The 14,468-nt window shown below is 35.2% G+C and overlaps 1 protein-coding gene across 2 annotated transcripts; it reads left to right on the top strand.

The window, feature by feature from the left end:
* Positions 1-404: 404 nt before the first annotated feature.
* Positions 405-14,222, top strand: LOC140139954 (GDP-fucose protein O-fucosyltransferase 1-like). Of its 2 annotated transcripts, none has more exons than XM_072161739.1 (8): positions 405-529; positions 5,119-5,255; positions 6,514-6,629; positions 7,334-7,457; positions 9,272-9,437; positions 12,010-12,205; positions 12,806-13,036; positions 13,814-14,222. In XM_072161739.1, exons 2-8 carry the CDS (start codon positions 5,135-5,137, stop codon positions 14,009-14,011), a joined length of 1,152 nt encoding a protein of 383 aa, XP_072017840.1. In that variant the 5' UTR covers positions 405-529; positions 5,119-5,134; the 3' UTR covers positions 14,012-14,222. The 2 variants fall into 2 exon arrangements, with proteins under 2 accessions (XP_072017840.1, XP_072017841.1); XM_072161740.1 differs by having other exon boundaries at positions 416-520.
* Positions 14,223-14,468: the final 246 nt, after the last annotated feature.

Here is a 14,468-nt window from a genome sequence, read left to right as displayed (position 1 = left end):
AGGGTTAGGATTAGGGTTAGGGGTAGGTAGGGTTAGGGTTAGGATTAGCTTACCCGAAATCATTACATGAAGGATCGACCCACTTTTTGAGTTCCAACAGGATGCGTTCATCATGATTAATAATAACATATTTCTATTTATCAAAATTCGACTATGGCATAGTCTACCGCTTTCCCTTTTCTTTTTTCATTCCACTTTTTGCTTTATCAATTTCCTTGTTTGTTTGCATGTTTTTCCTCATTATTATTTTTGCATTGAGCCCGGGCATTGAGCCCAGGCAACTGTTGAATTACGACTCAGCTTCGAATGAAGGATTTTAAAACTTTTTACAAACTTTAAATATCCAGAGGCGCAATTCAGTGGTTCACTTCTTACGACGAGCTCCGTGTGGGGACTATAATGTGACGAGCTGTGTGTATGTTGTTGACAATGACATTCGTGGCAAAAATAGATTGGTTCGTCAGTATGAAACATAGTCTTTCAGTCTTTTGATTCATTAAAACAGCGTTGAAAGCGAAAGGTAACACTTGTAAGTTGGAAGAGATTGCGTTAATCATTTCGTTATTAATTAATTGTTAATATGACTGTTATAAAAACAGTGTTCAGGCGCTGTCATGCAATGAATGTCATGCATGATCAAATGTAACTTCTATTCGTTCTAATTCTATAAGCTTATCAAATTTTTATCAAGAAATATGTTTATTTAATCCACGATAGCTCGAGATTATGTCAGTAAAAATGTTAAAAAGTTAGTAAAAACGTAAATAATGGGTGAGGCGCAGCCGAACCCGAACCCGAACCCATTGGGGACCGCTCATTATTTACAGGGGAGGGGGGCCGGGCCCGGGAAAAATTAACTTGTGGAATACATCAAAAGAGTTAAGTTAAATCAAAATTGCAAATGAGGAACATGTAAAAATGACTTGGGCAATGAGCGTAGCAGGCTGACGATATATGGCCCATTTCACGGTTAGGCGCCACTTTTTGATTTTCAACATATCTGGCCTGGTGTGTAAAAAATAATGGAGTTACAGAATTTACTGTTGGTGATTTTTCATTGTCTCTGTATGGCCTACCTCCATTAGCTTAATCGGCCTTTCTAGTTTTATCTTTCAGGGCGCACAGGGGTCAGAAGTGGTCAAAAAACCACATTTCACTAGCAACCTGGAAACAGACATTTATTTTCCAATGCTGCCACTTTTAACTATGTTGAGCCTACCAGCTGCTTTTGTTGTTTTTATGTAGTGAACAAGTTGCACTATACAGCCATACATGAACAAAGTATTAGTTGTCAGTTAAACTAGCATGAGAACCATTTAAATTTCTGAATTCGGATGTGACATTTTCCGTTCACATCTATGTACCTTATTCAATGTGGAATAGATCGACTAATACTTTACATGAATGGCAAACTAGTGTGTTTTAGTAAAGTTCAGAGTCTTGTTACTATTTGTTGAACAAATTACACTTGTTGCTCTTAATATGTAGATACAGCGATATTTTGAATTTTTGCCAACAAATTCCGTTCACAATTTTGTCACATCCGATTAATTTTCCAAATAGTATAATTTATTAACAAAATGTGGCAGAATTTTTCTCCTTGATTTTAAAAATCTCCTGCTATGAGCTATCTAATGACACCATTTAATGAAAACTCCTTCATCAACTTAGCTTGCAGATGTCATTTCAAAGTTTCCGTTCACATGTGTCACATCCATGGTACCTGTCACATCCAAAATAGTTTCTTCAAAGAACTAAGACAGGAATGGGACTAGGATGCCAGTTTGAAGTTATTTCATTACAGGTTTGTGGGGGATCAAAAGGCACAACAAATCTTTAATTCAGTATGTCTTCTTCAATTGTGACAGGAGATTCAAAAAGCTTCAATTTCCGTTCACATGTCACATCCTCAAAATTAGTAGTTTTTAGGCCAAAATACTTAAACAACATGATATTTGACTTTCTAAAATAGGTTTATTATTTTGTACATGTCATATATGATTATTTCAAAGCTTTGTCTTTGTCTTTAGAGGACAGTTTTGTATACAATTTACAGAAGCGGATGTGACATTTTCAATTGTGAACGGAACATTTCAGTAAATTATAAACATTTTGCTTGTCAAAAATATAAAGGGTCAGGAAAAATGTTTTAGCCTTGCTCAATTCAATAGAATCTCACAAAATATATGTGTTAGAAGTGCCCAAAGCTTAAATTTTTGACAAGCAAACTGTTTATCATAATGAAACATTCCGTTCACAATTGAAAATGTCACATCCACTTCTATAAATTGTAAACAATGTTTTAAAATGAACACTAACACAGGTTGATATGTTTCAATATATCCCATTTAATTCACTGAGTGTGTGAAAACTCTTTGAATCATTATTTTCTGAAACATACTCTGCTTTACAGTGTGTGGTTTCCGTTCACATTGACATCAGTCACATCCAAAATTGCATAAACATCAGAATCTTGAATTTGACCTGTGTTTTCAAACTGGTTGATATTATTTGTGAACATTACCCATATTATTACCTTCAAAGCTGTGCAATATCAGAGTCATTCATTGATTATTAAAATTGTTGAGTAAACCTTTTCATGTCAATTTCCCTTTTTTACCACAAAAATTACATTAAAGTGGCCATAAATTTGTCATTACACAACAAAATTTGCCCAAATTTGGTCAGAAGGGAGCCTATGACATACTCGTTTATTTTAAATATCTATGATATATGTATTGGACAGTCAAAGTATAAATATACACTACTCAATATTGATCAAATTTGTTTAAAAATTACATAACATGAGATAATAAATCATAATTTTCTTCAAGAAGTAGCGAGATTTAAGCTGGGAAATGATATTTTTATGAAAATCTGGTCTTATTTGGAAAGAAAACCCTATTAAATTAAATTTAATCCATTTTGAAAATTTCGAGTTTTTTTCACTAAAAGTGGCGCCTAACCGTGAAATGGGCCATATACCAAATTTAATCAAATTATTATTGTTTAAACTTTTTATTGCCAAGGACACATTATTTGCGTGTAAAGGATAATGCTGCACCTTTTCCCTTATCAGAAAATAGTGCGATTTAAAGAGAAAATATCATTTTTTTGCATAAATATTTTAAGTTGTTTACTTCAAGGTGGAGCGCGTACGCATAAGTGACAGCGTGTATCGCGGAAATATTGCACACGTAATCAAGCGTAATGCTGTGCGTAGGTGTTATGGCGCTTGACACATTATTGCAGAATAATGGGCTCTCATATGACTTGTTTTAACAAATCACAGTGCACGATTTTGAATAATGGGTCATAAGCAGTGTTCGAATTAAGCAATTTTTTGAGGTTGTCCGCCGGACAACCTCATGAAAAATTTTGGTTGTCCGAAAATATTTTTGGTTGTCCGAAATTTTAATGAACTTTTTAAGCTTAAAGTTGCAAGTTTAAAAACATACACTAGCGCCAAATTCACACATCAAACACTTTCCCCAAACTCACCTTGTTGGTAATAAAATATCAAATATATCCAAGAAAATACAAGTTGTATGTTCATCAATTTATCATCAATAAATCCATGTTTGTGCCATATTTTATGCTTAAAGGCCGTCAGAATTCATGAATGTTTTCAAGAAGTCAAGATTTCAATATGTACGCAAAAATCTCCATTGAAATATACCTCATTAATTATTCATGAGCTCATAGGGAAATCCCCCAAAGAGACAATGGGCGTTTTGAAACTGATCTGATCTGAATATTTTTATGCACATTTATAATTGCCTCATGTCTTGAAACTTATAATAAAATCATCAATCACATAGCAACGGTCAGAGGTCAGATTTTTTGCCTGGGTGTTTGCTGGCAGCCAGCATTTCTTTAGACATGATTTTACTATTGCAAGAGCTTGACAGATTCGGGAACCATGCTAGCCCTCGACCGACCGTGTGTCAAAATGCCCAAAACCAGCTGTTTACATTTACCGATGCACATGTCCAAGGTTGGGTATTTATAAAATACTGGCTACAAATTATGGGTGTTGTTTACTACATTGGTCATGATTTCTTCTGAAAATTTCAAGATGATAGTACAATGCATTTTATATTAAGCTTATTCAGTAACAGTGGTGCACATTTTTTATGGTTGTAACTTGTAATCCAGACTTGTAATCGAACGCAAAGGACTGAACTTCCCCAATGCATAAGCTTGTTTTCCGGTATCGAGGGGCTCGATAAAGTAAACAGATAAATGGCTGCGATTGAGTTTCGCAGCTCATGGGTTGTGGAACCACGTTTGAATTCACGTTTATTTTATTCAAAAATAGTTTCACATTTTAAATATTACCATCGGCTAAAAGATACTCGTACAAAGGTGAGTTTTGGCTACAGATTTATGGTTGTCCGGCGGACAACCGAATCAGTATTTTGGTTGTCCGGCGACTTTTTTAGTTGTCCCGGGCGAACGGACAACCAAAATTTCGAACGCTGGTCATAAGAGTATGAACAATACAGCCATAAATTGGGTTACAATTGCTTGTTAACTTAATGTAACATCTGAAACACTCTAAAGTAGGGAAGACTTATTAAAGGGGCATTTCGTGATCCACACCCTCATCCCCCCACTTTTCCCAAAAAAAAGTTGAGATTTTTACACCACTGGATACCTCTGGCTACATAATGTTTATGTACCAAATATTTCTTGCAGATTAATTCGTTTAGCAAAAATATCGCCAAATTTGAATTTCGTTCTGTTGAACTAGAAGCGAAATTACAACACATTGTCTATGGAGCAGTGTAATACACATAATCATGCATAACTCGCATAAGCGCAAAATCAGAATCAACTGAAATTTTGGAAATAAGCTTTTTTCGTGGATATCTACTGAAAAATGTCATAAAAAGAGGATGCTAGGATCACGAAATCCTCCTTTAAAAAGAGCCTGATTATGCTTCAAGGATACCATTCATATATAGAAGAAGCTTAGAATTTAAAAAAAAAGTGAATCAAGTTCAAAATTTGCAAAGCACAAAACAATTACTGTGTGAAAATTCTAACTTTTATAGACTAAATGTAAATTTGAACATTTTCATATGCCACACTGTTTTTCCCCTTCATTTCCAGACCCACCTTCATCAATATGAGTATACTACATCACAGCAAGATGCTAATAGCAGCCATTGCAGCATGTATACTTTGTCATATAGCTCAAGCTGTTGATATTGACTCAAAGGGATATGTAGCATACTGTCCATGCATGGGTAAGTGTAGAAAATTGTTATCATGTGAGTGCAAGGAAGTCATGAGCAATAGCTGCCTACTGTGATTTAAAATTTGAAGCTTCCTAGCTGATAAGGTGCATGTATCAGGTCTGAGGTTTGCAGGATTTGAGATGCTTCCAGGAGCAACTGTACATAATCACACGAGGACGAACATATATGGAGGACGATTTGAACTAACAACCTTCCTTGCAACCACTCTATATTATTTTTGGTGTGTAACTGTGCATGTACATCTGGTTTGGTATTAGTGTTCAGGAAGTGTACATGTATGGGACAGACCAAAATATCAATGAAGTCTAAAAAGTAAAAGCAATTTCTCTCTTAAAGGGGAGAGGTTCAAAAACTGTGTTTGTAAAAAGGTGTTAGGATATCATTGATCCCAGTAGGATATGCTGTTATAGTACATGTAGGATATTTTTCTGATGATTTATTTGTGTGCTTTCAGAATCACAAATTGAAAAGCCTAAGTGATTTTTTGGTACAGGTCTACAGTACATAGGCTTTAATGTGTACAGTTGTTTTAAACCTGTCAATTCGTCGTCCGTATTCCATAGTGGCGTATAGTGGGGCGCCGCGAATAAACAACTTTTCGAGAAAATCGGGTTTGAAGAAATTCCAATTTAAAATCGAGTTGTGTAAATCAGACATTCATTATATTTTGTAAATGATGTGAAATTTCTGTAGTAAACTAAATAGATTTTATTGTTATATATTTTTCAAAAGAAATAAATACATACTTTTGCTGGCAAACTGACAATAAAACTATACGTCACTATGGAAAACGAACAAAACATAATACCCTAACCTTTTAAGTATTCCATAGTGGCGTATCGACTTATCGCCACTTTTTATACACATTTATAATTATGAAATATCGGCAAAATGAAAAACATCGTATTCCATAGTGGCGTATAGGTCCGATACGCGCACGCCACTATGACATACGATGTTTTTCATTTTGCCGATATTTCATAATTATAAAATGTGTATAAAAAGTGGCGTATGGTCGATACGCCTACTATGGAATACTGAAAAATGTCACTTTGTAACTATACATACATTTAATTAATCAATTACTAATTAATTAGCTAATTATGACTGAAAAGAAAAAAAAAAAATGAAAGAGAACATCATTAAAGACATATGTGCCAATTTTCAAAAAAATGACCAAAAATCACTATACGCCACTATGGAATACAGCCGACGAATTGTAAAAAATGCACAATTTTCATTTCAGGTCGATTTGGCAACCAGGCAGACCATTTCCTAGGTGCTCTAGCATTCACCCACCATTTAGATAGAACCTTAATACTACCTCCATGGATTGAATACCCATATCGCCAGCCAACGTCTGTAAGTAGAGAATTCATCTCAATCATCTGTTGCCCATTGCGTATAATGCATCTGGATTTTAATATCTAAGTACATGTATGTCAGACATATAAAAATAGTGGTCAAGAAAGCAACTGTACAGCTTATAGCCATGCCAACAAAGGGTAATCAGCAGCTATATTTTCCTCAGCTACTTGGTACTTCACAGAGTGCAAATGTTTGTCATTTTTTGGCACAAAGCTTTCGTCAAGTTGATAAGATAAACATCAATACACAAGATATTCTACATGCCCGCCCACATGCTTGAATATATAGTTTGCATGTGTGAGATGTTTAGATGTTAAAAATCAAAGTTGCATATATAATGTGCAATGGGCAATCATCAATTGAAAGGATCTCCCTAACTGCATAATGTGGAGTCAGTGACCCTGTTAGTAATAATAATAATACATACGTACATGTGCAAAAATAAAGGTCACTGAATGTGGAATGTATTATTTAGTAAAGGTGTAAAAATGTGCTCACAAACTTCTTTAAAATCATGGGCAGACATGGAATTTCTTCAGCGTGGAGGGATGGGAAGCAAAGTGGGAGTTTAGAAATACAATGGATTTTGGTCAAAAGTGACCAAATTGGTGCCCAGAGTGCTAATTAGGTCAAGTATGTTATTCCAGCTTCGTAAATATTGAATGTCTTAATTCACTTCTTTTTAAAATTCTTTTCAGAACCAAATCCCATTTGATACCTATTTCCAAGTAGAACCTTTGCGAGAATACGCACGAGTGATAACTATGGAAACATTTATGAAAGACATTGCACCAAAACTATGGCCTCCAGAGAAAAGAATAGGTAAGACAATAATGGGTCCAGAAGTTAGGCCGAATAAAAAAAAATGTGTTGAGCATCCAGGAGGGGCTTTTTTTGTTTAATATGGTGCAAAACCCCTATTTGGTCCGTATTGCATACACTACGATACCTGGAAAAAAATGAAGGCCTTTTTTATTTTGTTTTTCTAGTAGGTTAGGCCCCTCTACTGATCACAAAACTTTCCTGAAGTGCTTCTTATACATATGTAAGGCTATAAAAGGCTATAGAACTTCTTAAACTTCTTAAGTTATAACTGAAATTTTAGAATATAAAAATAAAATTTAAGAAAAAATACGAAGTGGGAGGGGACGCTAAACATGTTTCTTTTTTACTCATCGGCCTTAAGTTTTCCTCATACTAAAAAAATAGAAAAGTTTGTTTTGCAATTAAAACATTTGACAAGCTATTAGTAGCTTATGTTGTTTTACACAGCTGGTCCAATTTACAATGTCACACATTGTTATGTTGGGCCACAATGGCTCATGGTGAAAGAAAAGATGTAGTTTTGAAAGTTGCAATCTTTGATTTACTTAAAAAAGCTGTATAACAATGGTGCATAGGATACTCTATTACACACTTCTGGTGGTGGTTCATTGATCATAATCACACTTTCTAAATTCATCAGGTGGTACGTACTGCCTTAACAAAATTGATCACAGCTTGAATTCCCTCCTGAGGATATAGTATCTAGAGGCAGTATACATGTATGGCACATATAGGTCAATGAGTTTCATAAAATGACCTTGTGTTGTGTTTAGTTCCCAGGAAGTGAGTTTGCCAATTAAGCAATTGGTCAAATGTTGATCCTTCACTACAAGAGTTATCACCAGCGATTTGATTAAAAAAGGAGGTGGGACATGATCAATTCTGTTAAAGTCATAATGTACGATCTTATAATATGAATTTGGTTAATTTTTTTCAAACCTGATTTTTTTGGCATATTTGTAATGTTTACACATGTCACAACTTGCTCCTAAATGGAATCAGCCAAATTTCTTGTGTTTGTAGGTAAACATTAGAGCAAAGTTCGACATAAAGTCATAATTCAAAGAATTATGACTTTATGTCCTCCCATAGAACTGTGTGTTAAACGGCCAAAATAACAAGCAGTGTTTCTTTCACTTATAATTAACCTCGTTATTTCAGCTCAAAATTAACAGAAACCATTCCCGCTAATTATTACTAGTATTATTTCAGCATTTTGAGTATATAATGACAAATTTAAAATTTGAAGGAAATCGTACATTAAGCCTTTAAGACAATGGCATCTAATGTATACTTATATTGGGATTTAATTTACTGAATAATAAGAGTTTATAGATTTCTTCTGCTGTGAGAGTTCTTAAACGCTTGAGAAAGTTCCTGCAATCTTATAGGTTCCTAGCCGTGTGATATCGATATGACACGATATAACACGGTACAGCGCGGCAAGTCCACACTATACGTGTAGGCACACAGCAACAACGGTCTCGACTGATTGATTTTACACCCTGGGTAATTCCTTAAAAATGTAGGAGTTAATTTGATTAAATTTGGTATATGATATTTTGTATATGGTATTTTATTTGAATTGAAGTGTAATAGAATGAGAATAAAGGTATTATTTTTAACCGCTGTCGTGCATCTATCATCTCATATAACACGGGCGACATTATTATTTTTGGCATAAAACTATGAGGCGAATTTACTTAAGATAAGATAAACAGCAGCTAAAAATAATACCTTTATTCCCTAAATATGGAGATGAGACTGTTAATCTGCTCACAATCATATAAGTTTTACCCACTTTTTTACAGGGTTTTGCTATAGATATCGTGAAGGGAGTGACTGCAAGATGAAAGAAGGCAACCCATTTGGGCCATTCTGGGATAACTTTAACATTGATTTTGAATCTTATGCTGAGTATGGGTTACTAACCTACAGCACACATGTACCAGTAGTGAAAGAGAAGTGGAAGCAAACGTAAGTTATATCCATTATTCATAACGTCATTAATAAACGTGATGCATGCGATCCAATCATGTTTAGTTATTTGTGACAATTGACCGAAAAAATGCATCATTGTTCGAAAGTAAATATTAGTAACCTCCGCGAGTGCCGTATTGTGTGTCAAACAAACTGCGCGCGTGCTGCTGGCTACCGTATTTGGATTTTTGTTATTGGTCGCCCTGTTTTAGCCTGATCAATTTTGGGAAAGGGAAGATGTAAAATCATCTATTTTTACAAACTTTTGAGCAAAATTTTGTGTTATTTTGTAAAGTGAAGATGTGACGTTAATGAATGAGGTTAATAACTTTGCATTGGTAATATGTCGGGCATTGTGAAAAATCTAGACATTTTGCTTTGGACCTCGGAAAGGCAAAATGTTTAGATTTTTCACAATGCCCTTCAAATAACCGATGCAAAGTTATTAACCTGTAAATGGAGAGTTCAGATTGACTTGCTTGGGGTCAATTTGCAATCTTTGTTAAAATTTGTTTTTGAAGGACAATCCATGTTAAGGGATTGGATAGCAACGTTGGCACAGTATTTTTTGTGGGACATCAGACGTATTGAATTGCATCCTGAATATGAGGAATGTCCTTTTGATATTTTTTGATTTTTTGAAGTTGGTGATATAAAACACATTTAATGGCAAATTATTAAAAATTAATATTTTTTTATTTTTCGTATTTAACAGTCCTCAAAGTAAAATCTATAAATCTACTGATGTGTACTTAAAGTGCGTGTAGCACATCGTCACCGCCAAGTCAATAATTAGATTTGTACAGACGGAAACATAGAAATAAGTCCTGTAGCGAATCACATGGAAATGTAAACACACCCTCAAGCGCTAGTTTATAACATCAAGAGCCAGATAACAAATAAACTGAATTAATAAAATAAAATTCACCTAGATAGGGATATGGCTGTTGTTGACAATATTGTCGACAAAGCGAGCTTGCTTGATTGTTGACACTGACTTGTCATTGAAATGTTAGAGATAAGCTTAACATCGCCATTATTTACCTTGAAATGACTGCATCAGTTTTCTATTTTCATTCACAAGAGGGGCAGATTATCTTTCCATTAATATTCTGATATGCGGTAGTAATATTTTGATGTAAATAAACGACGTATAACATATGGTCTCTGAATGTAATATTAAAAGGTTATTAAAAAAAAATTTCACCAGGTTCGCTGTCGTATGTATTTATATAATTCCCATCGATCATGCCACTGTTTTTCCATATATAATTAAGTTTGAAAATACAGAATCAACATCATAACTATAGAAGTGCTGTATGTGATAATGATTTCTATTTGGCAACATTTTTCTCGTGACATGTTCTTTGTTAAAAGTATACATTTTGTGCGCTTTTCATCAGAATTGCTCTTGGTCACCAATGCGCCAAAATTAAGCATTATCAAGAATGAATATCACAGGTTTTAGTGCAGATAGGAAGTTGGCTTAGTGATACTATCCGTTGATTCAGAACCGGAAGGTGCCGGGTTCGATTCCCACCTATGCCTATTTTTGTAAGACTTAAAATTACTGCAGTAAGTTTATTTGGTGCACGATCTCAGTTATTCATTTTCTGATGGCTGTGCCTCTTACAGACACCCTCCCTCTGGAATCCAAACCACGGTTCACTCATATCACCTCCCTTAAGGGGGTACTACACCCCTGGCCAATTTTGTGCATATTTTTGCAATTTTTTCAAAAATTATAGCACATTGGTGACAAGTAAGATATGTATATTATAGGGGCAAGGACTACAACTACTGAACTGAAAATTCAGCAACTCAAGGCAAGTAGTTATTGATTTATTGATCAAATATTGGTTTTCCCTCATTTTTGACTGTAACTCCACAACTGTTGTCTGTGTTGAAATAAAAATTTCCAGTGCAGTAGTTGTAGTCCGTGCCCCTATAATATACATATCTTATTTGTCACCTAATGCGCTATAATTTTTGAGAAAATGCAAAAATAGGCACAAAATTGGCCAGGGTGTAGTACCCCTTAAGGATACCTTTGGATTCCTGAATTGTTTTTATCTTGCAAGCTGTGATTTGCTATATTATCAAGCAAATATACTAGTTCTCATGGTTATATTCACAATTATGATTAAATTGTACCTATAAAATCTGGTCATATGGTTACCAAAAATTATTATTTGAATTTTTACTAAAACAATAAAATATACAGGAATAATATTGTACCAGTCTTTTAGTAAAATCTCATTAATAGTTGTATGCATATATTCCTCATTTAGGCTTGATCACATTTTGTATTGGCTTTGCTGATACTAACGATTGCAAAAATAATTTTACTTAATTAATTGATAAAATATTCTCATCTTGTCTATGAGAAACTAAAATGGTAATGATAATGAGATTTGGATAAAAGAAGGTACGATTGCTTTGTATCTTATTGTTTTCATTACACATCGTTAAACTTTTTGAGATTTAACAGTCCTCATTTGGGGAAGAGATGTAGCCCAGGGAAATAGGACCTTGTTTACATCGTCTATTGATATTATTATTTTGGCAGGTTTCCAGTTTCCAAGTACCCAGTCATTGCTTTAGCCGGTGCACCAGCTGCCTTCCCTGTAGATAGAACCAACGTCCACTTACATCAGTATTTAAAATGGTCAGATTTCATCAATGACCAGGCTGAGAAATTTATTGCTGAAGAGTTGCCGAAAGGACCATTCCTTGGTATACATATGAGACATGGCTCAGATTGGGTAGGTGAATATCACAAAATATTGTAAGGGAAAATGATAAATTGATGCACAGATTGTGCTGTTCTAGTTGTCATCCATACACCCCCTATGGAAGACATTGCCTTAATCTCCCACACAGGGAGTGTACATTTCAAATGAAGTCACCCTTTTAGGTAACTCCATTTGAAATGAACACTCCCTTTGTGGAAGATTGATGTCATGGAATTGCCCAATGCTTAATGTTAAAAGTTGTTGGGACGTACACCTACTTTTGTTAGTGTGTTGTGATTTCTTGATTACATCACAATTGTAATAAAGTGAATGACGACAGCTGTCACACATTTGAAAAGTTGTCATCGTGTCGTAATTTGAGTAACCATGTTACTATGGGAACACAGGGACATATGCACCAAAGTTACAATCATGGCTCAGCATGTGATCATCTTACACAACATTGGGTCACACACAAGTACAGTGAGATAAAATGTAAGAAAACCTGATTATGATCAAGTTGTTAAGTTGGGACATACAAATATGTCAAACTATCAGGTTTTTTTCTATCGGCTCTTGTTTTCTTTGTATATACTTTTGATCATTCCGTATGTTTTCCGTTTTCATTAGTCCTCAGCATGCAAACATGTAGATGAAGAACGCCACCTATTTGCATCACCACAGTGCCTGGGTTACAACTTTGAATATGGTCGGTTGACTCCGGAGATATGTTTCCCGCCAGAGAAACTGGTCAAGATAACGATCAAGAAGATGGTGAAAGCTATCAAGGCTAAATCAGTGTTTGTAGCTACTGATGCTGATCCGTTACTAGAAGATATTAGAAGGGCTTTACCAAAATCGGTAAGAAATTTTGAAAAAAGGTTGGTCAATCCTTCATGTAATTATTTTATCTAAGGGATGAAATCCAAACTCGACCGGCGGTTGCACCCGGTTCCGTCCAGTTTCCATTGTTTAGAATAATAGAACCTGGACGGAACCGGCAGTCAATCACCGGTCGAGTTTGGATTTCATCCCTAAGCTAATCCTGTTAAACCCTAACCCATTAATATTTTGTATAACATTACATGAAGGAATGACCAAAAGTTTGACTTTTTTCAGTAGGGGGTGATAATTTTACTCTGTTATGAAAGTTAAACATGATATTATTAAATGTCAAATAATTTGAATGCTTTAACTATTAACCCAAACAAGGAACATGCTTTTTTGCTATCGGAAGGTAGAGAAGGAACGAAAAAGGAGAGAAGATGAAGAAAGATTTCAATTGGCACCCCGGGAATTGACCGTACCCTCGGGTGCCACGCATTACGATCACTGACCTCATGGGGTGTCGCTTGTCTGCCAACGATTTGGTGCGGAAGCTGTTCTGTGTCAGTGCATTTTACTGTTGTGTCAGTTGGACAACTGCTTGGTTACTGACATGTGTTTAGAGTAGAGTATTGAAGTAATCCTGTGTGTAATTTTTGTTCATTTTTATGGACAGGATTTTAAGATATGACCTTGTGAAAAATTATAAGTTTCTTTTTGAGGCCAGTTAAGCATTTATTGTTTGTGGACCTTTAGTTGTATTTCATGATACTATTTCTTATTTTCTGTTTGTCTGTTTTGCTTTTTGTCCAGGTGAAAGTTGTGCAACGTACTCCAACAGAACCACATGTAGACCTTGCCATTCTTGCAAAAGCAGATCATTATATAGGCAACTGTGTATCTTCCTTCTCAGCCTTTGCTAAGAGAGACCGTGATGTAGCCGGTAAACCGTCTTCCTTTTGGGGTTTTGATGAACCCAAGAAAACAAAACCTAAGAAGGAGGAATTATGATGATCTGAAATCAGTTAGTATTCCAGGGTTCTAAATTTTGGATAAATAGTAGGGAGTACATAAGATTGGGAGGTTTAAGCTTTTTTATTACTTCTGTGGTCCGAGCTGTGCGCCAAGCGTAGACGAGCATACACACAAAAGAAATAAACAGTCATGCTGATTGGCTGATCAATGCACTTGATCAATGCAGGTTGACCCATTGGTCGTCGGCGTGGCGGCAGCGTATAGTAGGCGACCTTGTCACTTCTACTGTGATCGCAATTCACCAGCTGGCGTGCCGGACCACGGAAGTAATAAAAATTAACTTTACGGGTCAACATGCACAATGTAAGTATGAAAGGCAAACCTCAGTTAACACATTTAATGCTAGTCAGCCAAATTGGCCCAAACTGGGGTCAAACACAATACATATTTTACATAGAAAATTAAAAGAACAGATTTTTCAAGGAAACCTACA

This window comes from Amphiura filiformis, chromosome 18 (assembly GCF_039555335.1).
Source record: "Amphiura filiformis chromosome 18, Afil_fr2py, whole genome shotgun sequence".
Taxonomy (NCBI): Eukaryota; Metazoa; Echinodermata; class Ophiuroidea; order Amphilepidida; family Amphiuridae; genus Amphiura; species Amphiura filiformis.
This window is presented reverse-complemented; position numbering and strand designations above follow the sequence as displayed.